Below are 27,510 nucleotides of genomic sequence, written 5' to 3'. Positions count from 1 at the left end.
TAGACATAAGGTAACAACTTTTTATGAAGGTGGAAAGTAGGTGTGCAATGATGAAAAAATTGACAAAGTGCAAAAAGCTCTTCAAGTCTGAAGAGAAATGTGAAAAAGACAAGCAAGGGCCTAAAAACTTCTTGACCAATCCCAGAGAGTAGATGTTTCACTTATGCTGAAAAGTTGAAGAGAAGACAGGGCAAAATGTATTGATATTCTGAAAAATGGAGCAGTTAAATCTATTCTTGTATCTCTTAGATTATGATGGGTATGGTAGTAGCTCAATCCTGGTGAAGAAGGCAGACCTACTCTTTGAAGATACTGAACCAGTGGCCTACTTAAGCTCTAGATACCAGGCATGAACATAGGGTGGAAAAGTCATAATAGATTGAAAGCAGGAAGAGGAAGTGAAAGGGTACATATTTAGTAATAACAACCCCAGTCATATTGGCCCATTGAACCACTAAAAGCCTTTTAGTAAGGATTTTTCTTGCTTCCTCACCCTGAACTGAAGCTTAGAGGATTTCTCAGTAGAGTTATCCAAAAGTGCCAAATAAAAATGCCCTTAAATATGCTACCTAGGCAGTTCCACAATGAAATGGTGCAGATTCATCACTTACTTTATCATGAAATTCATTTGAGAAAGCTCGCTTATGAAACAATTTATAATAAGGTTTCTCTTTTGAATATGAAAATATAAGCCTAGAGAAATTGTCAGATGATTCCTTAGAAATGCATCTAGTGAGAAAAGAAATAGACCAGAAAAAAAGGTGAAGGGAAATAGTCAATATAGTGAGCAGAATAAATAACTAAAAACTATTCTTAACATTCTAAAAGATAACAGAAAAGATACAGCAGTCATGATGAAAACAAAATTTATAAATAAAAATATTTGGAATGTTAAAATATGTTAGCATAAATATAAAATTCTGCAGAATAAGAAGTAAAGACCACATGCATGAAGTACAAATGGAGAGAGTAAAATTAAAAGATTAGTTCACAAGGTCCATGATCTAAATAAATTTCTATAGAGGACAAAGTAGAAATTTTGGATGATAACATCAAATGAAGCTGAATTGAAACTTTCCCTAACAGAAGGTCATGAGTCAACAGGTTGAGTACCAAATGCATAATACAGAGCAGGAGGAAAAACACTCAACAGGGGATAAAGAAGAGATTTTAAAGGCTTCTAGAAAAGAAAGAATTTTATACATAATGGGTCAGAATTCAGAATAATATTGGAGTTTTCCAAATCAATGTAAGAAGCTTGAAAAATTATATAATTTATACTTAAATCTGATTTAAAAATTGCGCCTAATTTATAATTTTATACCTACCCAAACTATCAAGTAGAAATACTTGATACATTCAAAGTCTCAAACATTTACCTCTCATGTACCATTTTTTAGAAAACTTGGGGGGAAAAAGCCATTCAAATGAAGAAGAAACCCAAGAAAGAATAAAACATGCATCCAAGAAAGAGAAGAATCAACAAAAGAGAGAAAATGGAAAAGTCTGTTTGAAAGCCCCATATGAGGCTAGGAAGTCAGACAGTCATCCCTAGAACACAAGAAATGCCTTTAATTATGGAACTCATTTATCACAATATGTCTGACACAACTGTCTGTGTGAAAAGTAGAAAAGAATTATAAACACAAAAAAATCCCACAAACCTGACAGATTTTGTAAACAAAGGTATTGATTCCAAGAAAAATAAATTTGAAAAGTAAATGCAGTACAGCATATGGCTCAGCTGTAACAGTGTTTATCTCATAATAGTAATGTGAATATCAAGTAAATGATGTTCATTTTTTAAATTGTGACAAAATTGTGTTGAAATAAGAGTGGAGGGAGAGTTTTGTATGTACAGGGAGTAGCCTAAGAGAACTATATCATATTTACAAATAAAACCAAGAGATGATAAAAAATAATTTCAGTATATTATCCAGAAATATAAATATTAGTAACAAAAGAAAAAGCTCAACAAAAATATTTTAAAGTAGTAGCTTCTGGATTTAAGCATGAGGGAAAGTAGCTGTTCTTCATCAGTGTAAAGCAGGGGTCAGTAAACCATGCCCATAGGCCAAATTCAGCAGGCTGCTTATTTTATAAATAATGTCTTATTGGAATACAGCCGCGCCAACTCATTTGTGGATTATCTGTGGCTGCTTTTTGTGCCATAAGTAGTTGCTACAACAGCAGAGCTGGGCATTTGTGGCCAAGAACACCTGGACTAGAATCTATATTATTTACTTCCTACCCCTTAACAGAAGCAGCTTGCCAAGCTCTCATCTAGATCAGTGATTTTCAAGCTGTGACTGCCTCAGAATTCTCTGGAGGGATTGTTAGAACCACAGTTTCTGGGGCTTACTTCAAAGTTTCTGATTCTCTGGTTCTCTTTGGTGGGGCCAAGAGAATTTGCCATTTTAATAAATTTCCATGTGATGCTGATACTGCCAACTCAGGGGCCCATTTTGAGAACCATTGATCTGAAAAAATTATTTTTAAAAGTCATGGATAAGTAGTACGTCTATTAAATAAAATTTTTAATGTGGAGAAGTATAAGGTTGAAAGTGTGCACACAACTTTTTGCTAAAATGAATATGAAGACAACCTCTAATGAATTTAATGTAACAAGAAATTTCTATAGTGTTATGAAACAATTTTTAATGCAATAAAAGCACTGAGCTGTAGAAAGAACAGTTTTATTAATAAAGCATTATAAATATAGGCACTAATCTTTTGATTACCGAGACCCTGACACCACATGAGGGTACATCATCCACATGGTCAGTGGGTAGACCTATCAGGCTACTACCTGCCTGGCATCCTACTTATCGAAGGCAGATTATTGTATAACTATATCAGTATGCAAATGGTTGTTTAAAAATCCTTCCTTTTTAAAATTCTAAGGCAGTATTTTTAATTTCTTTTTTTCGTCTAGTATATTCTTGTAACAATTGTGTTCTGGACACGTCGATTTGAGAAACTTGATTGAAATCCTCCTCCTCTTTGCCCGATCCCTTTTGCAGATAGAGAAATTGATATCAGAACAACTCACGGGTGGTAGATCTAAGACCTCCAGACCTGATCCCACTTCCTTCCCCTCTCCCGTCCAGCTCCTGTTTGCTTTGCCTCAGGTGGTGAACGAAAGAAACCCAAATGAGCGCAGACTGCAATCAGGCATGAAGAAAAAGCCTTGCTAACACCAGTGACCATCTTTGTTTCTAAAAGCCTGAAACAAAGGAAATTCTCTGCTTCCAGGAATAGCTTTAATCATTCACATATGTGAACACAGACTGCTCAGACAATTTTCCACCAGTGTAACAGGATTTTCCCAACACATTGATTTTTTTCTTTGTCACATATGTGAACACAGACCGAGTGACTGCTCAGACAATTTTCCACCAGTGTAACAGGATTTTCCCAACACATTGATTTTTTTCTTTGCCTATTATCAGTATAAGTAGTTTTTTGTTGTTTTAATTTTATTTTTTTAAGATTCCAGGCATGATACCAGACCTTTCAACCAGGCTGGCAAGTTGCTGACAATCTCTAGTGTTTGAAAGCAAAGAGAAATGAAGGATTATTGAGGATAGAAATAGTCCCCGGTTGGTAAAAACAAACAAACAGCTTTAAAAATCCGAGAATTGTGCCCTGCGGGGGTGGGTTTACTGAATTGTCAGCTCCACCAGTTAATGAGGTAGTTTGTCAAATGGAGATAGAAAAGACCATTTATAACAATGCTGGCTTTGTGTGTGATTTAAAAATCAAATTGAGTGGAAATGCAGCACATACTGAATGGCACTGTTTATTTTCTAATTAATTTGCTGCAAACTACAAAATAAAAGTATTAAAGATGTTGAGTGGTGTATGCTTTTTCGAAGAAAAAAAAAAACACCAAAAACATTTACCTCTGAGGTAAAATGGATACAAAATCCATTAACTTTCTGTCTATCAGACGAATGAGTTGTGGCATGAAAGTTTGGAAGGGCATTGATATTTTGGATAAACATCATGTTTGGAGTTACTCTTTTACCTAAGCCAAGTGGGACTGTGGTCTCCTTTGTAAGATTCAGGGAGTTACAGGGAGCCTTGGGACCACATGGCCATGATTGACAATGTTCATTTTTAATATTCATAGGCCAGAGATTCAGGCCCTTGGGCAGATATCATTAAGTGAGGACAGAAGCTAATATCACAGCTGCTCATGGAATTGTTCCTCTTTTACAACAAGGATCATATAGGCTTGTGAATAGATACAAGCATAGCCTGGAGAGGAAGAAGAGCAAAGATGATGAAGACTTCCCCACCTAGGATCAAACTCTGACTGAGCCACAGGCTGACTCTAGGACGCGGAAAGGAAGCTGCTGGAACTCACTGAAACATAGTTTTTCTCTTCTGGAAAATAAGGATGATAAGAGCTGTCCTATAAGACTACTCTAGGGGCTAGAATTTAAGAGTTTGTAAGTGAAGTACCGGACCACTAGTAAATAATAATGGAAGTTATTACTGATTAGAATATGTTAGGGGTATCATACCCAAACTGGCTTACTGAACAAAGTGGAGTCAGTACGCCTTAAAGGGTTGGTGTTCTCACTTTACTCACGTCTCAACTTTGCTTCTTCACTTCCCTAAAATAAATTTTACTACTTTTCCTGAAACTGCCATGGCAAGGTTTTCTTTTCTTTCCCAGCTCCAAAGCCTCTTGTCTCTTCCAGCAAGCTTCTTCTCAGAAGCATAGCATTTAATGAGACAGTACATGTATAAATAGCAAATTTTTGCCTAGTGTTTGTACCCGACATTGCTTTTTTGTATTATCACCTCATTTATTTCTCAAAGTAACCATGTGAAGTAAATTCTCTGATTATCCCCGTTCTACAGAAAAAAGTGACACATTGAGAGTTGAGATCATTTCCAAGGTGCAGAATTATGATTTGAGTCTGGGCAGTTTGGCTCTGGAATCCGGCTCTTAGCAATTGTTCTGTGCAGGGATTAAGGTTTGCTCTTGTTCAGTGCCGAAAGGGTTGACACTCAGAGCTTGCCATTCAGTAGGATGCCGAGATGGGGAGCTCCTTCTGTAAACTGGTTACTAAGGCTAGGGTGAGTACGTGAAGTCCACAAGTAACCCACCCTAGAACCTATTTTAGGCTCTTGTGTTTCCACTCTGGAGGAATCCTAGGTGTTGAACATTCCTCACCATGTTCTTTGTGGGGGATGGGCAATAAGACTATAACTTCAAAGAGAAGTTGTTAAAACTAGAATCGTTTTGTGGATAAATTAGTATCTTCCATGTTGTATATCTCACTCCACATATAACAACAAGCTTAGATTTGATTTATGTGTGGCTGATTTGATAGTGACATGGATGGATCAACTGATGGATGGATGGCATTCCTACAAGAAAGGTGTGTGTGTTGACATAGGAACTGATTCAAAATATCTCTGTTATCTTTAATTAAATTATACAGTAGTTGTCTCCTATGATTATATTTTCCAAATGGTTGCTGTAAAATTCAGTTATTCACATGAAACTATGTACAATCTTGAAAGCACATAATTTAGAATAGCTCTAAATGATTTATTTCCCTAAAAGAAAAAAACAAAAATTTCATTCATTCAACAAACATTTAATGCTTTTATAGGAACTTGAAGCATAACTTAAAAAAAAAAAAAAACAGAAAAACACTCTGCCCTCTTGGTGAGGTTATGCTAATGGGAAAGACAGACAAAAACAAACACTCCCACATGTAATGTGTCAAGTTGTTTAAGAGCCATGGAGAACATTTTAGCAGGTTGAGTGGTACTAGACGTAATTATACAGTAGGAGTTTTGCTGTTTAAAATGAAATGATTGTTTGCAAATTCTATCCTATACTAGAATGTAAGAATTTAAGAAATGCAGTACTGCAAAATATAAGTATAGGGGAATGACAAGAAATTTGGAGACCTGAATTAATAGACAATTTTTTGCATAATGTCTTGATAAGTAGAAAGTTTGATTTGTAACATATATGTATATTTTTCTTACAGAATCAACAACTCTGGAATTTGAAGGTCCTAGTGTCTCCCCAACCTTACCTTAGACTTGGAAGTTGAATGAAAGAAGCAGCTTTCCTGTCGTTGGGGGTAGCAAAATGAGAGGTAGAGAAAACATGCTGGGAAGAAGCCAGGTCACCAGTTGAACTGTCTTGCCTTTGGCCTAGAGCACAGCTCCACCTGGACTCCTGGCTTGTGTTTAGCTCACTCACTTGATTCAAGACCTAAAGCGATGTGTTCCTGCCCCAGAGCACCCTTCCTTCTGTGAGGCCTAAAGCATGACCACCAGTAGCCATACGTGCCCTGTTCCAGCTGTGAACGGACACATGACTCACTATCCAGCTACGCCTTACCCGTTGCTCTTTCCCCCTGTCATCGGAGGGCTTTCCCTGCCTCCCCTCCATGGGCTCCATGGCCACCCTCCTCCAAGTGGGTGCAGCACTCCATCACCAGCAAGTGAGTACACCTGGAGTTTCTTTTCTTGTCCAGTTGGCTTAGTAGCTGGGGAAAACAGGATGGTTGGTTAGAGGTTTAGGTTTGCTTGTGTTGGTTTCTATTGATCTAGAATTCTATTTTTAGTTGAATGGGATGAAACATGACTTAAATCAAATAAATGGTAAGTTTCAGAATTTGGTACCTTCTAATCTCCTTTGGTCCTGTGCTCTATTTTACAAAATGCAAGTACAAGAGCTAATCAGCCAACATGGGTGATGTAGCTGAAGAAATTGGGCATTTGATAAATAATGTGAGGCTTGAATTCGGAGATGATACCACAAAAGCTGTGAAGCCTCCTTTTATTTTCTGTGTACAGATGATGTGTATAGTTGTTGTCAACTCCCCAGGGAGTCAATTCGTATCACATTATGCGTTTATCATGTCCTTGACCACTTTGAATTCTCTGCTAAGCTCTTTCTTACCCCTGATCGACTCTTAAATTGTGTGTTTGAAATTACTAGAAATGAATAGACGTAATAAGAATTCTTCAAGGCAAGTATGCCTTACCTGTTGCAAACATCCATATTATGTGATTTAACAAAGGAAAAAGTTCCCTCTGTTTCGGGACAAGCTGTGGTAGCTAGTGAGGTTCCATCTTGTACAAACGGTGGATGTGGTTTAGGGCCTGGAGATGAAAAATATTCTTAACTCAGTGGGACTGTGCCAGAAATGCACAGTGTGTCCTTTGCCTTCTCCTAGCCCATAGCCCACCCAGAGCTCTGCATGGCATTTGCTGGTGATGTTTCACATACTGCTGCTCTTGAAGGAGTTCCTCCCACCAATGATTTGTCACACAAAAGTTTGTCTTCTCAGGTATCCTTTGTTTTCTGTAGTGTGCTCTGTGTTCCTTGACTCTCTTTCCTGTATCCTTAGCTCACCAGGGAAAAGGAGCTTATTATTTATTGATATAATGCCTTCAAAAATAGTAGTAGATGGTTGAGTAGATAGACTTTCACTGAAGAAATGCTGATTGCCATCGCAGAAATAACAAGCCTGGTAAATACTGACTTGTTTTCCTTCTTGAAACGACCAGGTTATAATTCTTCCCTTCTTTGTTTTGGATTTCTGACCTAAGAATAGAACCAATAAAGTCTTTGAAATTGCTTAATTGACCTGCTCTTATGCTTTTGAATATGAAGTTAATGTAGGTACAGCTGAAATGGCTTCTTGACGATCAGAAGTGGGAAGAGTATCATTATCTAAAATCTCTTGCTGATCCAAGTGCCAGTACAAACAGTGTATGTATGTTCACCCAGTATGCAGCTGATACAATGATGATACTTTCCATCCAGCACAATGGGGGGCCTAAATGATTGTTAAAACTGTTACAAGTCACCCAAGACCTTGTGTATCCAATTCCACAGCTCAGCCACCTCGATAAGTAGCACATTCTAACAGGTTTTGTTCCTTACGTCAGAAGTATACAGTATTTTGTAGATATAGCCAGAGTTAAAACATAAGTAGAGTTCCCATCCTAGGTGATCAAATCTAGAATATTAGAAATTCTTAGACAGCCTGCAGCTTCAAGGTACCCAAGAGCAAATCCCAGCAACTTTGGACAATGATAGTTATTAACTTTAAGGAAAATGCAGAACAAAGTAAATGGAGTGGTGGCTGAAATCTTTATGCTGACCAGCATCAGTGAACACTTGAACAGGTTCTTATTATACAGATCCCTCACCCATCTGCTTGCAGATATTTTTGGATCTGGGAATTCTATAGAGCATTTCTTGGCAAACTCTAGCCTATAGGCCAAATCCACCCCACCATCTGTTTTATAAGTAAAGTTTTGTTGGAATGGAGCCATACTCATTTGTTTATATGTTGTCTTGGGCTGTTTTTGTGCTACAATAACTTTATAGCCATTGATCATAAATATTTACTGTTTTCCTGTATAGAAAAAGTTTGCTGACGCCTGCTATGGATTTATGAGCATTAATTATTGCGAACCTAACCCAAACTCTGTAACTGGTGATGTTAGCTTTTCTCATTCCTTTTCGAAGTCTGTGAAGTCTGTGGCTCAGTCTATAAACTGAATAAACTGGACCACATCACCTCTGAGGCTCTTTTCAGCTCTAAATATGAGGGAAACTTTTTCTTTTCACAAATACTAATAATGCATGTGATGCTGTTATTATTACTATATGGTTGAACCATAAATGTGATTGCCATTTTGGGAGGATCAAAATTAGTTAGATGCATATGTCACACCTTTTCGAAGGAGAACTTTGAAGTTTGAAAAAGAGAAAGGTTGAGAGTCAGGGATTTAGCTCAGTGGTTCCACCGCCTGCCTTGCAAGGGCAAGGACCTGAGTTCGATCCCTGGTACCGAAAAAGGAAAAAGAGAAAGGTTGACAGTTGCATATGTCACAACTTTTGGAAGCAAAAACTTTGAAGTTCAAAAAAGAGAAAGGTTAAATGACTAATGATAATTTTTGCAGCGGGCCTCGAAGAAAAGGTGCTGAGTGACTGCTCCCTGAATAGTAGTTGGAGGGGTCAGAAAAAGGAGTTGAGGGGCCAGGGATTTAGCTCAGTGGTTCTGCCACCTGCCTCACAATCACAAGGACTTGAGTTTGATCCCTGGTACCAAAGAAATAAATAAAATTAAATGAATTAATTAAATGGAGAGCTAATGCTTAAAAACAGGAGTTCGTACAGAAAGTTCAGGCTGGATACTTCAAACTTGGCTTACTTGGTAGCCAGACTGATACCTTGTGTTATTATTCCTTGATATAGCCAACATGTACAGAAGCTGCTCTGATGAAATTCATTAAAAGAGCCACTGTTAATTCACAGTCTGTTAGTTGGCCCTGAAGAAGGGAATCATCTTTATGAAAGCCTGTGTCTTAGAAAGATCCTGGAAGGGTGAAGTCTTAAATGTTACCCACATACTATTTCTTGGCTAAAAAGAAATTTAAAATTATCAACAAGCAACACAATTAGAAAGGGGGGAAAGGTGGTAAATGGGGAAACAAAGAAAGAAGAGACTTGTTGGACAATGACTCCATGAAGAGATTCATGTTATTGAACTATGAAGTTTGCTAATGTTTCTTCATAATCTGTATGCATGTGTATTCTGCAGCTCAGCCAGGAAGAATAAATTCGCCCCCCATATTGAGGTTCTGTCAGCACCATGTAATTGTAAAAACTCAAGAAGTTTCTACCTCGAAGCCAGTGAGAACACTCTCCGTAGCAGTTGCAGATCATGAACCTACTCCTTACTCTTCCCCAATTCACTCCTGATTTCCTAGATCGGAACCTGAGCTCTGTGCATTTAACTTTTCTCTGCTTCTTGTACAATGTCCCCATTCTCACATAGGAAGAAACTTTACATCTAGTTTATGGTCGTTTATCCTCTCTGAATTTGTGTTATGTCAACTATAAAATATTTTTATTTATGGGAGTCCTTTATAATGATCATATGTAAATCTACCAAGTGGGGGTATAAATCAGAAGGAAAACTGTACAAGAGAGAACCCAGATCATCTCCAAGAGGTTTGCAACTCTACAGATGATGATTCTGTATAGCATAGACGTTCTCCTGGTCTCATGTACAAGCAAGCAGCTCACTGTTCCTTGGCTGGTACCATGGATGGTCGCTGTCCTTTAGCAGCGTGGAGTATTTGGTTATTCAAATGATGACTTATAACTCAGAGAGATACACGTGGCCACTTTTCAGAAAGTCTGTCCTCAACAACCTTCTACCCTAAAGAAAAACAATTATTTTCAGAAGATTAGTGAACTTGAAAGTATTTCTTCTGTGTGCATACCCTTGTCTTTGCATTCTGTCTTAAAATTTTAAGCATTGAATCTCTATAATCTTAGAACATGGGAAAATATGATAAAAGGGGGAATTAAACCACTTATGAAACTAAACTACCACTACTGTGCACCTGGATCAACCAAAGAGCACTTAATGGGTATCATTCCTAATCCTTTCAGCAGCCTCCTGACATTGCTCTGGGGCCATTATCAGAAGTCCCATTTAGCATTTAAGGCTATGAGGCTTGAACAGAGTAAAGAGCTTACACAGTTAATGTTCAAGTCAAATTCCAAATGCAGGTCTTGGAACCCAGAGTGCATGACTTTCCCAGTGCTTTAGGCGACAAGGACAATTTAACCTTTGGATAATCCACGGCCCTGTCATGGGCATCTTTTTCCCATGATGCTTCAGGGAATCCTTGAAGATGGCAGATATTTAAGGGACTTTGCAACCTCTTTAATTTTTCCAATTACTGTGAAGCAGCTCTATCGGTTTTGTCATTGCAATGGGGAGTCGAGGGTGGAATCTGTAGGGAGTGCACTGTCAAAGATGCCTCTAGCAAGCATGACTTCCAATGGGAAAAAAGCCTGACGTGCTGTGCCAGGGAACGCTCAAAATTTTATGTGCCAGGGCTCTCTGTGAAAGTTGGACAACAGTCTGTCTGTCTCTCTTTATGTTCCTTTCATGGCTGCTTATTCTGTTTTATTGCTGCACATGTGCTTTTTTTATAGGTTGTTGCAAGCTGGAAAATATTGTAAAGCATTTTGGCTTCAGAGCTTCTCTCAAAATGATCTCAGCTTAACTCCAGCATCTTTAAATGAGAATTCTTTTCCTTTGCTTCTTTAATGGTCAGAAAGTGCACTACTATCAACATTACAAAACACTGTATTTGCTTGCAAAACCCCTACCTTCTGGAGAGACAGCCTGTGCAGTCTCTCATTTACCAAAAACAGAACATAAAATTAATCTGATTTCTATTTTTTTGTTTTAAACTAAGAGAAGCCTTGTTAGTTTCTCTGAAGCAGAATATGGAGTCAGCTTTAGACTGGATTCCTAATCCAGGGCACTAGGGGACATACACCTTGAAGTGTGACTCCTGTTTTAAATACATTTGTGCAGACTGATGGCAACTAAAACTAATTGATTAATTCCTGTGATCCGTCACCCCTTTGTTCTTTAGCTTTCTCTTTCTGATGAGTTGCCTTTGTCTTTAAACTTATACAGTGACTCCGCTGAGCAGGAATCTTGCCTGATTTTAAGATTTCTGGAGATCACTATATCGCTGTTCTTTTGTGGATGTCAGATATAATTGTATGGTCTGTATCCATATAGTAAGCCAGGTGAAAATAAAGTAAGAGAAGGTACAAGAACTGTGTTGGAAATTTCTAAATGTAGATATAAATGTTTTCACCCGTTTTCTCTGCCTTCGATTATTGACTTGTACAGGTCTAAGTCTACCTGAGTGTTTGCGAAACAAAAGTTTCATTTTTAGCATAGTGGATCTAGTTGAATGGACTTGCCAAGACCGGGAGCCACATGTGTGTCTTGTAGGAGGCTATTCCTTAAAGGTGGACAAGTACTGGTTAATTAGGTGCCTCTGCTCTGCCGTAATATAGGAAACTTCATGTCTCTCAACACTACTGTTACTCTCTCCCCAGACTCTGCACAAGTAGGACATGTGGTCCTTAGAGTAGTTCTTTTGAGGAGCTGGGTTCCTGTTGTGTATTGAACTTCATCCCAAAGAGTTCAACAAATTAAACATGAATTTTAACAAGAACAAAAGATTATTGTTCCGTTTCATCAAATTAACTGCAATGCCCAAAGGAGAATTCCAGCTATGGACATGTGTTCCTGAATATAAGTAGACATTCAGCAAATGGAGGCGATCATAAACACAGGAGTGGGTTTTCCTGCCAGTGATTTTTTCCTAGGGAGATTATGTTTGGAAGCATATATGGAAAAACTAAGAATGGTGAAAAGAGAGAGAGAGAGGGATAGATTAAATAGAGTTCATATTAGAATTCTTCTAGGTAAGGATATTCTAATCTTATTTATTAGATAGGTAAGCAGAGACCTTTAAAAAGAACATTTTTGACCTCATGAAAATTAAATTTCTGAATAATTAGAATCACTCAACAGTCTGAGTTGGCTGAGTTAGCTGGTATGAATATAAGACTTCTCATATGCCTTGAAGTTTTGCCTCAATTAATTCATCAACATATAGCTCCTACAGATTTTAGATGAGCTATATTCAGATGGTGTTGAGTGATGGGAGATTAACCTTCAAGTAGGTACACACAGGAGGACGTGTGTCCTCTCCAGGATGCATCTAAGGCCGTGTCACAGAGCCTCTGTCATTCATACTTGGCTACTAAGGTGTTGCAGCTCCTCCGTTTATCTTTGTCTCTTTCTCTGCTTTGGCTCCCTCTGACATTTGTATGACCCTCTAATTTAAAGGAGATTTTGTCATAAACATTAAAAATAAGAAGAAGAATAATGAAAATTGGAAAAGGGTATCTAGTGTCAGAGAAAGGTGGGTAAGGAAGAGAAGAGGAATGAAAAAGAATCAAGATGTTCATGTATCTACTCTCTAAGATTTCTTTTTTAAATACCGGCGATTTTTTTTTAATACCGGCAATCGAACTCAGGTCCTTGAGCTTGCAAGGCAGTCACCAGAACCACTGGGCCCTACTCTCTAAGATGAATGTAAACTTCATGCATTGCAAACATGTACAAGTAAAACAAAAAATTTTAAAAGCAAGTATAAAAAATGAAGGGGATTTTACTGTATAATAGGATAAGCATGATTAACAATTCTCAAAATAGTTACAAGAAAAAAATTTGAATATACTCACCATAAAGAAATTGTAAAAGTTTAAGGTAATGATGTGCTAATTACCATGAGTTGATTACTACCCAAAACATACATGAATCAAAACTTCGTGTTGAACATCACAAATACATACAAATATTATATGGCAATCAAAAAACAAAATATAAAATGGAGGGAGAGCATGACAGAGAAGGAGAGAAAAGGGGAAATAAAAAGAGAATTTATTTAGCTCTATTATTTGAACTCCAGGCCACTTCCAAGGACTAGCCAATGGATGGGTGGTACTATCAGCTCTCTTTGTTTTTACTTTGATATTGGAATAAGTATGAAAAATAATAACTAGTGTGCTACACAGATTACCTACACAGATGACCCACCAACTGGAAAGGGGGAAAAGAGAAAAGGCTCCTTGGTACCTAGTTTCGTAAAGGTTGTTTAAACAAAAATAGTGGAAATGGATTTGAACTCTTCTTACTCTTTGAGCTGTGGCTCAAAGCCATTCTTATTTTCACGACTCCATTATTGCTGGGGATATAGGGGATACACAAAGATTTTGTAAATATTACGTGTCTTCAAGGATCTTGCTGGCCTTCTGGGGAAGTCAGTCACCTAAAACCATTTAGGTATAAAACTCTGACTGCTCTTTGCTCTTCAAGGCCTAGAGTTTGTAAAATTTGTACCATCCCTTCCCACCCTGACATCCTCTGTTGCCTTGCACATATTTTGATTTACGGTGCTTGTTTTATTCTGTTGTCTTTAGTTATCATAACTCCTCTTCCTCTGCTCACCTGTTGACCTGATGGCTGGGACATAGTGAAAATTCATTACATGGTTGTAGGATGACTGAATCCATGGTTCTTGCTGCTGGGGGAATTTCGGAAACTTGTAGATGTGCTTTTGGATGTTGTACTGGTTGGAAGCATCAGAGACATTTAGTGAAATGGACCGGGAGCCTGAATGCTCTGCAAAGTGCAAGGCAGTTGCAAATAAAGAATTGTCTCAGATCCTCGTGACTTTCCAGTTTCTCACTCCACTTTCATGTTAAGAACTCCCTAAAAGGAAATTATACTGAACTGAATTTAAACCATTACTGCTTTCTAGATATAAATGCAAAACATTAGTGTGTGCTTTTTTTTTTTTAATCCCTGGACTGTTTAGAACTGTAATTGCCCAGAAAGTTGAGAGCAGGCCAATCTGAGTTCTATTTGGAACTTTTCTAAGAATCATTCACTATTTCAGAAATCATATCACTGATGGCAGTGCTGGTTTTGGTATTTGAGCCAAACACTGTGATCGATCTAAATTTGTAGCTAAAACATTTATTGTAATTCTGCACATAGGGCAAAGATCTCACCAGTTTTTATGTCTGGGCCTCTATGCACTGAAATAACTGCTGTTATAAATTACTCTCTTGTCCTTCAAACTGGATACTGCACTCGGGGCATTATGTTAACTTCTTTGAAATTGTATTTGTAGGTGGCCTGTATTATCTATGAGCTTCATTTTGGAATAGTACAGTAGGTGTTATGAACTATGTTATTAAAAACAGCATTGGGTACAAAAATATTAGGATCACTGGAGTGAATAGATTAATTAACTCATGAAAACTAACAACATCGAACTAACTAGAATATAAAGTTCTAGCTGGGTGAGGTGGCCCATACCTGTAAATCTCAGCACTCTGGACAACTGGGGCAGGAGGATCACATGGTTGAGCCTAGCCTGGGCAACTTACTGACTTAACATGATCTTGTCTCAAAATAAGGAAGGAAGGGGGAAAGGATGGAAGGAAGGAAGGAGAGAGAAAAGAAAGAGAAGGGAAGGAGAGATGAAAGAAGGAGGGAAAAGGGGGAAAGAAAGGAAGGAAGGAAGAAAAAGAGAAGGGAGGGGAAAAGGTAGGAAAGGAGAAAAGAAGCAAAGAGAAGGGAAACATGTTCTAGCTGTTGAGAGGAGAGGAATTTTTAAGTGGAATGAACTGAAAAAGGTTTTTACAACCCAAACAGAGGAGTGGAAATGGTAGTGAGTAAAGCCATATGCAGAAGACTTACACAAAATGTAAAGTTTCCTATTGGGATGGCATGTGGGATTAGGAAGGAACCACTCTTGTGTAGCTAGTGTCCCTACAGAGTGCAGAAGGGAATCAAAGCTATAGTTATCTGTGAATTCATTCTCCTGATAATAGCTTAATGCATACATGATAAGTACAGCACTAGGCACTTCACGGTCTCTGTGAGTGTTTTCTGGTTAAATCCATCAGTGATTGGTTCTTGTTGGATGTCATGTCAGATTCTACCATTAACAACTCACCATTTTAGGAATTACTAGGAAAAAATATGGAGCTAATATGGGTTGAATTGTTGCCCTCAAGAAGGTTTTGAAGTCTTAACCCTCAGTACCTGTGAATATAGCCTTATTTGGAAACAGGATCTTAGCAGATGATCAAGTTACAGTGAAGTCATGAGGGTGGGTTCTACTAACCTTGCCAACACCTTGGTTTTTGGACTTCTGGCTCCAAAGTGGTGTGTGTGATGTTTTGTGACAGCCAGTCTTAGCAATTAATATGGGAATAATAATTTCCTACCACTGAGCAAGGAAAAACTGTTTTGACTTTTTCTGCCTCTAACAAATCTATTCTTTTATTTTCTTGCAATTTTGTCCTCACAGTGACTTTCTTTTCTTATTTTCTGTGACTCCTTTGCCTCAAACTAAGAATAGCATTTGAGGAAAGTGTTTTTTCTGCATAGCTAATGTGTCCAATCCTTGTTGATTCTGGCAGCCACAAGGCTATGGTCATGACACAAAGTTACATTTAAAAAAAAATGAATTTCACTTTTTTCCTCTAACTTTCTTTTTGTCTTAATAATGGATAGAAAACTCTTATCACTTTCTTTACTCCTACAGTCTCTCTTTTTTTTTCCTTATTGAGTTTATTGGTACTTTTTAGGTATACAGTACAGTTACATTCATCATTGTATCTTGTACCTTTACATGACAGGTCTTGGTTCTCATTTCCAACATAGTCTCTGTAATACCAAGTCTAATTTTAACTTTAAGGTCTTTGCCTCAAAACTGAAAGGTTTCTTATCCTGTCATATTGGAATTTAAGAAAGTGTGTAAGAGAACTGTTTATGAGTTCATATTCACGTTTCAGTCACTAAGGAAATATTGGTGGCAGTGATTGTATCACTGTAATTATTAGTTCTTTATTATCTTGAATGTTACTTTATTGGCTTATCTAGCCAATCTCTTCAGCATTGGTGAGCTATAAATTTAGTTGACATAGTCAAACCTTATGGGGTCCAGAATTCTTGGTGGCTCTCTGTCATTAATTGCAGTTAATTGCATTAATTACAGTAATATGCACATCTCAATTTCCCCATTCAGCCACTACTATTGCTTTTTCAATAAAATGTTTTTCTCCTTTGTAGATCTAACTTCATTATATAATTATTTCTATAAGTCTCTGGTGTGGTCTTTAGCATCTACTCCATTAGTTTTCCACATCTGGGATATTTTTTTAGGTCCTTTTGGCCAAAAACCTGGTTAAATTTTTCTGAGATGACTTAATTTTACTACATAAAACTTTACTCCATTCTGAGCCCAATTCTTACCCTCACCACTTACTATCTTTAGGTAATAAAGTGAATCAAATTTAGTACAATAAAAATCTGTATACATAGTTTTTTAATCAGTATAGTCTCCAAATCTTATTGAAGCTGTTATACTATTCAATAGAAATTGCCACTTTCCACTAAAAATGTATATCAACTTAGCACTTAACATTAGGACAAAATAAACTAATTTGGTAGGGTTTTGAGAACAAGAGAACAACAGTGGCTCTCTGTGCCATGTGGTCACCATTGATAGCCTCAAGTTACCCAGCCACTGTTTCTTCTTTTTTGGTACCAGGGATCAAACAGCCATTATTTCTTGGTGAGTCTCCTGGGGCCCTGAAAGAGGTACTTCTGAGGCTGCCTAGCCTCTAGTACATTACATTTTAACTCAGATGTATTAATTAGGAAAAGTTCATATTCTTTTTGGGGTTTTTGTTTTGTTTTGTTTGATTGGGTTTGGGTTTGGATTGGTTTTTGTTGTTGTTGTTGTTTGTGGAGACAAAACCTTGCTATGTAGCCCACACTGGCCTCAAATTCAGGTGAGCCTCCCAAATGCTGAGATTACAGTTGTATACCACCATGCATGGCTGGTTCATCTTGTTGAACCAAAAATAGTGTTAATGCAGATAATCTGGGTGCTCGGGAGTGCCAGGAGTTTAAAGATAAAACAAGAGAGAGGTGGCTGTTCCCAGACAGTCTGTGTCCTTTAACAAGATTTTTTAAACTTTGTGCTTTAGCTTTCCTGTAAACCAAGGATAACAATGGAATCCTCAAAAGATGAGAATATTTTCATCAGCTGACATGGAAGTACTAATGACAATTTTAGAAGAGAAAAATCTCAGCAGTCATTATTCTTATCCATTCTAAACAATCACAGTCTGTTCACTTGTATGCAAACCCTTTGTTGTCACAGGATGGTTGTTCCATCAGCCAGCCATTCTAACAATTGCTTTTAAAATGCAAAATTCTTTCTATATGCACCTCTACTTTGCCACGTATTTCTGAAGTATGCATATGGCATATGGAAGCTTTGGCTTTACAGAGCTTATCCCCTGCCAAGATTTTCCTTTCACTTTCAGAATTCTCTATGGGATGATTTTATACTTGGGTACTGGAAAAGCCTCCTTCTTGTAAGTGATCATGGCCTGATGAAGAATATTGTATTTATCACAAAGAGCTTGCATGCAGGAAATACACATGCATTTAAGATTATCTTTCATAGATGTGTATCCTTCAAAGTTGAGAACTTAGAGGATTAACTCTTTTCTCCTAGGACCTTCAGAGTCCACAACTCACTTTGCCTCTATAAACAATCTCTAATAGTGCTTGATTTCATTTCAGTGATGTTTATAATAACGTGCATTTCTCAGACATTATTGATTTGCTTCTGTCAATACTAGGTTACTCTAACGTTAATTGCTTAATGATTATGAAGTTAACCAACCCCCCAAAAAATACCTAAGGGAAAAAGTTAACCTTGACATTTCACACAAGAAAATAGCATTTTAATGATAACCACATGGTAGAAAGGACTGCTACCTTTAAGCATATTTAGTAAACCTCTTTTATCTGAATGTTTGACAACATGGGAATTTCTGTGAGAAAGCTCTGAGATCCGAAGCAACCTTCACAGCCTCAATGACCCCTGTACCTGACCTCCTGTGAGTACTTCTTCTTCCACAAGGAAACTTACTCCAGAAATTAAACCAAATAACAAATCCAAGCAGACATATACCATACTGGTATTATTTTTTGCAATTCTATTTTTTTTCCTCATTGAGTTTATTGGTACTTTTTAGGTATACAGTACAGTTTCATTCATCATTTGGATCTTGTACCTTTACATGATAGGTCTTGGTTCTCCTTTTTTTCCCATACCCCTGCCCTCCCTTCACCTCCTCCTCCCTTCCCTATTTGCAAAAACATTTTTTGCATTTTTTCTTTTGTGCAATTCTAAATCTCCAAATAGTTTGAAGTACAAATTCATTTATATATGTTTATATGTGTTTGTTTATATATGTATGTGTATTTTAATATATATATCTGGAAAGCTACAAAAGTAAAAAATCTTTAATACTTGTCCTAATTTTTACATCCTCACTTTGATAACAGAAAACAGAGGGTTATATTCAGAATTCTACAAGCAAAAATGTGCTATGAAATAATGGAGAAAGACCAAGACTAGACACCAGGAATCACTGCACTTCTATTGAAAATGCAATTGATAAACATATAATTATAGGAAATACAAACAACATGTAAATAACTTATTTAAACCAGAAGGAAAAAACAATCCAAATAAAAACACCTCACCATTAAAAAAGGAAGTCGAATGTTCCATATAGCCAATCATTAGTAATTAGGGGAGTACAGATGAAGATAACAATGCCATGCTCTTTTACACCCACTGGAGTTTTAAAAATTAAGTGTGGTGACAAAATCTAGTGTTGGAAAGGATATAGATCAACAAATACATCGAGATAATCTGCAACTCAGAATCTTTATTAGTGTAACCACATTGAAAACTTTATCTTACAAAATTGAATATTCAGATTCCCTATAACCAAGAAATTGAACTTCTGAGTGTTATCCTAGAGAAACTCTTCAATAAGAACACATAAGATTTGTGTTTAGGATGCTTGCAGTAGCCTTATTCATGGATTATAAATGTTGAGTACCATCCAAATATCTGTGGGCAGCCAGGAGTAGGCGTGCATGCCTCTAATCCCAGCACTTGGGAGGCTGGGGCAGAAGGATCACAGCAATTTCAAGGCCAGGCTGGGTTACACAGTGCATTGAAGGCCAGCCTGAAGTACACAGCCCTGTCTCAGAAAACAAAAAATCCACCCCTGCAAAAGATATATATCTATATCTATATCTATATAGATAGATATAGATATATGGAAAAAGACAAACATAATGGCCTTTTCAGCAAATTGAATACTATTCATTATGAAAAATGAATTATAGACAACAGCATGGGTAGCTTATAGAAATGTAATATTGAACAAAAAGCAAATTCTTTCAGACAGCGTACAGGTTACTGGCATTTTCATAAATTATTGAGAAAGATTTTTTCACCCGTTGCTAGATTCTTGGTAGAAGCACCTATAGTAAAAGACAAATTAAAAGAGAAATACATACAAATTTACTTAATATAAGTTTTATGTGACATTAGAACCTTCAGCAAATGAAGACCCAAAGGAACAAGGAAAAATGTAGATGTTAACCCAGACATATTTAAACATTTTTTTAAAACCTGGCTGAGAGAAAGAAAATAATAACCCTTTAAAACGTTAGTGCAGAAAGGAATATATTGACATGAAAATATTCAGTGGAAACAATCAAATTACATAACTCATAGAATTTAACATTAAGAATTATTTAGATTACTTGCTATTCTATTTTTTTCACAGATGTAGCATGTACATATTTCAAGGTGGCAGTGGATTTTAGACAAATCTAGGCCATGGAATTATTCGTGAGGGGCCACCACTCACCATTGTGTTCTTAGCACTTAGTGTTTGCACATAGTAGCTGCCCCTTAAACGTTCACTGAATGAGAGAAGAATTCATTGAATAATAATTTGTGTAGTTAATTAAAACTAAGGAATGAAGACCTTCTGCTGAGCTAATACAGTAATATTCCTCTGAAACACAAATCCTCCTTAAATCATAATCCTTGTTCTCTGAGAGCTAAGTGTCTCACACTTGATTTCATTTCCAAGGAATTATCCCTTCAGAATTCCATTTGCATTTTGAAACACTAACTTTTAAGTGAAGGTCTTGATTCTGCAGTAGTAGAATTTCTAATCAGGTATTTTGGAATAAAAATGTATTCTATCAGCTTATTTGAAAGTTATACCAACTGCTATCCATGTACTTCATTCATGACTAAGGCCTTCTGTGCTTTAAAGATCCAACAGAGTATGAGTCTTACTGCTTTTACTATAATCATCATTATCATGTCTGTGAGAAACTATGTCCATTAACTCATTTCTTTCAAAACAGATCTATGAAATAGTTCTTGAATTAACTCATTTATGATACCATACTTTATTTCAGAAAGGAAAGAAAAAGGTTTTATGATCATTTGCCCCCCAAAAATTTTATGTATACATTTTTAATTGTAAAAGAGTGCATTTCAGAAAAGAGTACATAGGGAAATGGATAGAAACCAATTTGAGGCCAATGCATTAAAATGCATCTAATGATGTGAATGATAAATGTTGCTCAGATGATCTGAAAGCCAGTACCAAGAAGAGGAGTCATGATTACATGGTTGAGAAATTCACAAAATGAAGTCACCCATACACCTAGAGCAGCACAGATGACTGTGTGGCAAAGCACATCCCAACTCTACAGTGAGTTTGACTCTTGATATGTGTTAATGTTTTTAATAAAAGCTCTCAGTACAGGCCAAATTAATCATTTCAAAGTTCAGTCAGTGAAAGCAGGTCCCTGCAGGCATCCAAAACAGTGTCTCCAGGTACATAGCTGTCTGACAACCCGAGCCTAATCCCAAAATAAATATTAGAGTGTCAAGATAAATAAATGGTCTTCATAGCCTTTAGGCAATTCTCCATAAAAACCATTTTCCTCAGCCAGTGACCTTTTTTTAATTTCTAGAGGAACCATGGACTTGAGGTTATACTCCCTTTTCAAGGATCCAAGGGTCCAAAGGACCAGTCCACACCTGGAAATAGGGGCCCAAGTCCACCCAGGAAAAAGCCAGAGTGTCCCCCATAGAAAAATTTGGTTCATGAGTATTTGTTTGTTCATTGGTTTGTTTTCTGAGATGGGGATCTTGCTATGTTGTGCAGGCTGGCCCTGTACTCACAATTCTCCTGTCTCGGCCTTCTGAGTAGCTGTGATTATCGCCATGCCCTATCACGTCCACTTGCACAGAACAACTGTGAATGGATTCCAGGAGACGACAACAGGTCATGAAGAATGTGGAGCAGCATGTTTAAAAGCATACAGACCTTAGAGCTGTGCCCGGCTGTATGGCCCTGGCACATACCTAACTTCCACTGTCTGCCAGCGTTGTGTGTGTCTGTTTTATCTGCCTCCCAGCGTTAGGACGAACAAAGAATGCATGGAAAGCATGTTGCTCAGAGCCTCAGTGAAACCCATTGATTCCTTAGCGTGGGTTAGTTCATTGATTGAGAAGCAAGGGGCTGGGAAAGGAGGAAATATGAAGTTAAAGATAACGTGGAAATGGAAACAGTATCTAGAGCTGAGCCTCTCATGGAAGGAAGTCAGTCTCAGCAGATAGAAGCAGATGGATTCAGGAATGCATTTTCCTCAATCAGATTAATTCCCTTTGGACACAGGGAGGAATAGTCAATGAATGTGCTCCCTTACCCTCCCCTGCCAAGCCCACACCCCAGACAGACACATTCAACAAAACACTCATGGGAAAAGATAGTTTATGTTTCCAAATGATAATGCTTCTTTCATGTGGTCATTAAGGTACTGATAAGTACAACAATATATATTATTTTAATTTGGGGAGAAATATGAAGTATTTCTAATCTGACTGTGTGTCTTGCATTACAGAGCACAGCAGGAGATGTTTAACTGGGAAGTTCTGCCTGAGGTCACAGTGTGCCACATTTTTTCATAAAAAGCTTCAACTGCTCAAGGAAAGAATGCTTTTCTTTAACAGGCAAATGAAAAAGGAGACTGTGGGGTGATTCCTTGAGCTGTGCTTAATTAATTCCAATCTATTAATGACTGCAATTTTCTAGTTTCAAATGATAAATGGCAAGCCCTTCTAAAAGGAATCTTGAAGAGAAAGGGACTTTTCCCACTGCCAGATTTTTTTCTTTGTCCTTGGCTACTTTTGTCTCTTGCTGCTCAAAACAAACTTACATCAGTAATAGTCATAAATGATTTACAAAAGTAATTCCTGTCTAAGCACAAGGGACCTGAAGTTTTTATGATATTGCCAGATGTGCCATCAAAAAAAAAAAAATCAACCAGTTCAGAAACTTGTGAAAAATTGAGTGAGAGTCAATAAATTCCCTGAAGGCAACTGATGGGTTTGTGTGGAATTGCGTTGGGGGCCTCATCTGGTTTCCTCTCCTCATCCTCATGTTTTAGCATCTAGAAGACAAAGGAATATGTAAATACAACTTATTACGGACCCAGTATAACGTTCTTGCTTCTCTCAAGAATTGAAAGGGCATTTTAGCCTGATGAATGAAGAGGGGGAGAAAGTTTAAAAGCCCCAAACTAATATATTTTCTTATAGACTCTATCACTCACCTCACAGACACTAGCAATTTATCAATGATCAGATGTTGCTTGTAGAATATCCCTGTTCTCTTTGCAATACAAGTTTCCCTCAGAATCTACCTTTGCTTCCTCTGGGCCCTCACTTCACTAGTTTATATTTCTAATAAAGAGTTTTGTTTAATCCACTTTGCAATGTGGCCATTGGTTTAAATATATATCTCTCCCATGAAACTGTGCACTCTGAAGGGTGGGTACCATATTATCTCCTGTCCCATAAGTGATGGTGCCTTTCACCAGGGACCTTCTCGCTGATTTTATTTTTGCTAAATAACTGAGTTTTCTTTGCAAGCATATAGGGAAATAAATGAAAAGATCAACATTGAACTTTTAAACCACTCTGCTGGACTGGGTTACAGTAACTAAATAACTTGCATTGAGGGAAGACATTAACTCATTTTATATCATTTATGCAAGGACTTGAAGTGGTATATCCTAAAGCAAGAATTCTATGTCTCTAAATTATATTCCTTCTGTGGAGATTAAAATATCTGTAATCTAGTATAACAAGGCACAGTAGTGTGCTTTGATGATAAATGAAATCTTCAGGGAAAAAAATTCCCTGTGTTGTCTCTGATTGCATGGGCAAGGAATCCTGTGAATTTGCTGATGTATGGGTTTTGCTATAATGTAAAGCAGGCAGAGGAGGTGGGGGCACGAAGAGGAGTGTCTCTGAGGGGAAGAGACGGAGTGTTGATATAATACAGAGTCACAGCAGTTATTCTGGAAGTACTTATTTAAACAGCTTTACAGAAGTGTAACAATGATTGAGAGCCTTGATTGTTCAAAATCTAATATTTACGTGATTCTTCATCTCTGGATCTTATAGGACATAAAGGCAGTTTCTATGCCTAATGACTTCATATAACTTTGTAAATAGAGTAGGAATAAGAAATTTGCTGGTATGATTCTTTAAATACAAATAAAAGTCTTTTCATAGTTAAATAATTTGTAGCTCAAACAAAGTGAGGCATTGTACCCTCTTGGGGCCTCTCATAAGTTATGTATTCTTCAGATTTCCTATTATCTTTTTCAATAATCCTCATTGGTAGAAACAAATATAATTGTCTTTAAATCATTGGTTGATAATTTTACAGAGTTAACTATGTTTTCAGGGCCTGAATTTATAGTAAAAAGAGTTGGGTAATGACCTTCAAAACAGATCATTTTCTTATTTATTATTAGATACCATGGGCTATAATTTATTTTAATGCATGTTTTTATTGAATAGAAATAGCTCACAAATATTCCAGTAGTAAGATTGCAGAATGTAGGAATAAGAAGTTAATCTAAAGTAAACTCTAGAAATTTAAACTTTATTTTCCTCGCTTTTGCTTTGGTCCATATGCATATGTGATTTTTATATACCTATAGTCACAATGAAAAAGTAGTTTCAAATTATGGTCTCTCTTTTTTTTTTTACTTACTATTATTAATTCATGTTCATTGCCCATTTTTGTGTTGTTTAAGAATCTGGTCCACTGTGTGTATTCTCTTTATGAGTCATTACAAGGGAAATAACTTTTCTGATTTCTACAGCATTAATAGCCATGTTCTACAGTGAGTAAAAATGACATTTTAAATCCGATGGCCCCTAAAACACATTTGATCACACTTCCTTTTCACTGGATCCTAAAAGGCTTAGAGCTACCTTTGTAGCCTACTTTAAATACAATATTTATGAAGAACATTTTCCTTATTAACCGCCATTTATCACATTTTTTCTCTCAACCAATTCTACCAGGGATGAAATTGTTTCCCAGCACACGTTTGGAAACATGCAGATATTGCTTTGCTGTTGTAACTGGGACAGGCATTGGTAGTTCATGAATGGCGGCAAAAGATGCTGTGTCTGTACCTAATTGGACCATCCTACACCACAGTAACAAAAAAAGCCAAAACTGATCAAAACCTGTCTCACTTAAAACACCAATAACTCAACAAAGAGTAATACAAGTACTGTTAGTGACATACACTCTCCTAAGAGTTAGCATGTACATCAACAAATGAAAAACAGAGCCAAGCCCTCATAAAGATCACACTCTAGAAGCTCCTCATAGAAGAAGAAAAGGCAAGCTGTAAAGTTTTATTCACTGTGTAACCAAATATGCAAAAGGAGACTTTGAGTTACAAATGCAAAGTCTTCCGGTGATGGCAAACATTCTAAGCAATAAGAAAGTAGTTCAACAACTGTTCCACAACCCCCTTTTCACATTGACCCTCATTGTTTAGTTATTTATTTCCCTTTTCCACTGATCACAGTTTCCATTGTTTTTATATTTTTCCTAACCCAAACAAAATTATATTCTCATGGAACAGAAACCAACTTTCCTTGAGTACCTTAAAGATCCTTAAAGATTGTTCCAATGTAAAAGTAAGTCCTTAAAAAATAATTTTAAAGCAAAAGTATCTGTTTGCATGGAATAAAGATAGGAACATTAAAATGTTAAGTCCCTAAAAAGTTCAGAAATCACTTCCTTGAGCAAAATCAGTCTCATCATACTCAGGATCTGAATGTACTTTTTATTGTTTTATATGTTTCAATTAACTCAGTTGTAATTGTTTGTCAGTACCTTGTTCTAAGCAATAAATTTGTCATAAAAAAGAATACAAATTATCAAATTTTATTGCTCATCACTTTATTATTTTATTGTCCCTCTTATCTGTTATTGCTACTTTGGAATATATTCTTTGTTAACAGCTGTTGTGATATATTTTATAGGCAGATATTTTGGCAATTTGCATGTAATTTTCTTTCAGTTATGTGTGTAGATCATTGCTTTTCAGAGTAAGAAAGAAAATGATCAGATGGGAAAGAGAAAAAGGAACGTGGAGGAGACTATATAAATATATGTGATGTATACTTTTCTCTAATATGATCATATATATTATATAGCTTCATTCAGTTTCAAAATGTATATCAATAAGTATTTAAAATTACATATGGGCCAGGGATTTATCTCAGTCGTACCACTGCCTGCCTTGAAAGTGCAAGGTCCCAAGTTCGATCCCCAGTAACAAAAAACAAAATAAAATTATGTATGTTATCAACCAGTTGGTAAAATGTAAGCTAGCTTACATAAAAATGTTTGTGTGTTAACAGTAGACTGCACATATTGATTATAACAGTCAAACTATGAAAACAAGTGTCTAATAACTGATGAATGAAAAAGAAATATTAAAATCACAGATTGGAGTATTATTCAGTCTTAAAAAAAGATTTTTGTCCTTTGCAACAACATGGTTGAATCTGTAGAGCATATTGCTAAGTGAAATGATCCGGGCACAGGAAAACAAATACTGTATATTTCATTTTTATGTGGAAAACAGAGAAACAGAATAGAAAGAATATTATGAGGGCAGGGAAGGAGAGGAAAGGAAAAGGAGGTCAAATGGTTCAGATGTACAGTTATGTAGGATGAGTTGGTCTAGAGATCTAATATGTGGCATGGAACTGTAACTGATATTTTTTATTTATACTGAAAATGTGATAAGGGTGTTCATTTTAGGGGATCATATCGTATACAACAAAGCTAAGTATAGAAGGTGACACACAGGAAAATTTGCTGAACAGTACTGATCATTCTCAGTGCATATGAGTATCCAAAGATGCAGTACAACTTAAATGCACACCTTCAGTGTATACCTTATATGAACTTATTATCCAGGGACAAGACCTTAGTGTCTTCAGATGGAGAACAGCCCTAAGAGTATAATTAGACTGCAGTTTCTTTGAGGACAGGGTCCTGCTCCTTGTATCTTTAAATATCAGAGTCCTGGTGCACAGAAGTTGCTAATAAGTGTCTTATTGACCAGAAAAATGTAACATAACTTATAAGCATTCTGATTTGAAATAAATTAACAAAGTACTGCTTTTGATAATGTAAGAAAAGACTATAGAATATTGCTGATATTTGTAAACTCCATTATCAAGTCTGTGATAATTGCTGTGGTCTAGGTTTCTTTGAATATTAAGTACAACTTTCTTCTCCTGGCTGTCCTCATCTGGGCCATGTTTGAAAGACTATGCTGAAAAAAGATAATAGTTCATACTAAAATGTAAGTAGCGGATATGACTTGCTATCTTATTCTTCCCATCACTAATTTTAACAGAAGCAAAAGTTTTAACAAAAAGAGCTTAAAAATATATCTTTAAAAGTAGATGTTTGGTAATTTTCGTCTGTCCATCTAATAGGCCTTAAAATGATAATTTCTCTTGCAGACAGTTTTACCTGGAGGAGCTTATATTTTGGTGCCTACTAATTCCTCAACTCAGGACTCTCATTTGTAGTGACTTATGTATCCAATTTCTGATGCTGATTTATAATGTTTTTTTTTAAATATATTAAATTTATTCATAAGCTAAGAAAATTGACTTTTTTCTCAATATTTATTTATTAGTACATGTTTGCAATATATAATGATTACATTCCTCCTGTGTAGTTAGTACAAGTACATAACACATCTTAATTCTTTT

The 27,510-nt window shown here is 36.6% G+C and overlaps 1 protein-coding gene across 1 annotated transcript in view; it reads left to right on the top strand.

Moving 5' to 3' along the window:
• Nucleotides 1-27,510, top strand: part of Rarb (retinoic acid receptor beta) — a 712,875-nt gene that overhangs the window by 303,591 nt on the left and 381,774 nt on the right. The window contains exon 3 of the mRNA XM_010640163.3: nucleotides 6,024-6,485. Within this exon, the coding sequence (XP_010638465.1) occupies nucleotides 6,308-6,485 (178 nt within the window). The 5' untranslated portion in view covers nucleotides 6,024-6,307. The remainder of the gene's footprint in view (nucleotides 1-6,023; nucleotides 6,486-27,510) is intronic.

Source organism: Fukomys damarensis, unplaced genomic scaffold (assembly GCF_012274545.1).
Source record: "Fukomys damarensis isolate Sample0158 unplaced genomic scaffold, DMR_v1.0_HiC HiC_scaffold_28, whole genome shotgun sequence".
Taxonomy (NCBI): Eukaryota; Metazoa; Chordata; class Mammalia; order Rodentia; family Bathyergidae; genus Fukomys; species Fukomys damarensis.
The sequence above is the reverse complement of the archived record's forward strand: the minus strand, read 5'-3'. Positions and strand labels throughout refer to the sequence as shown.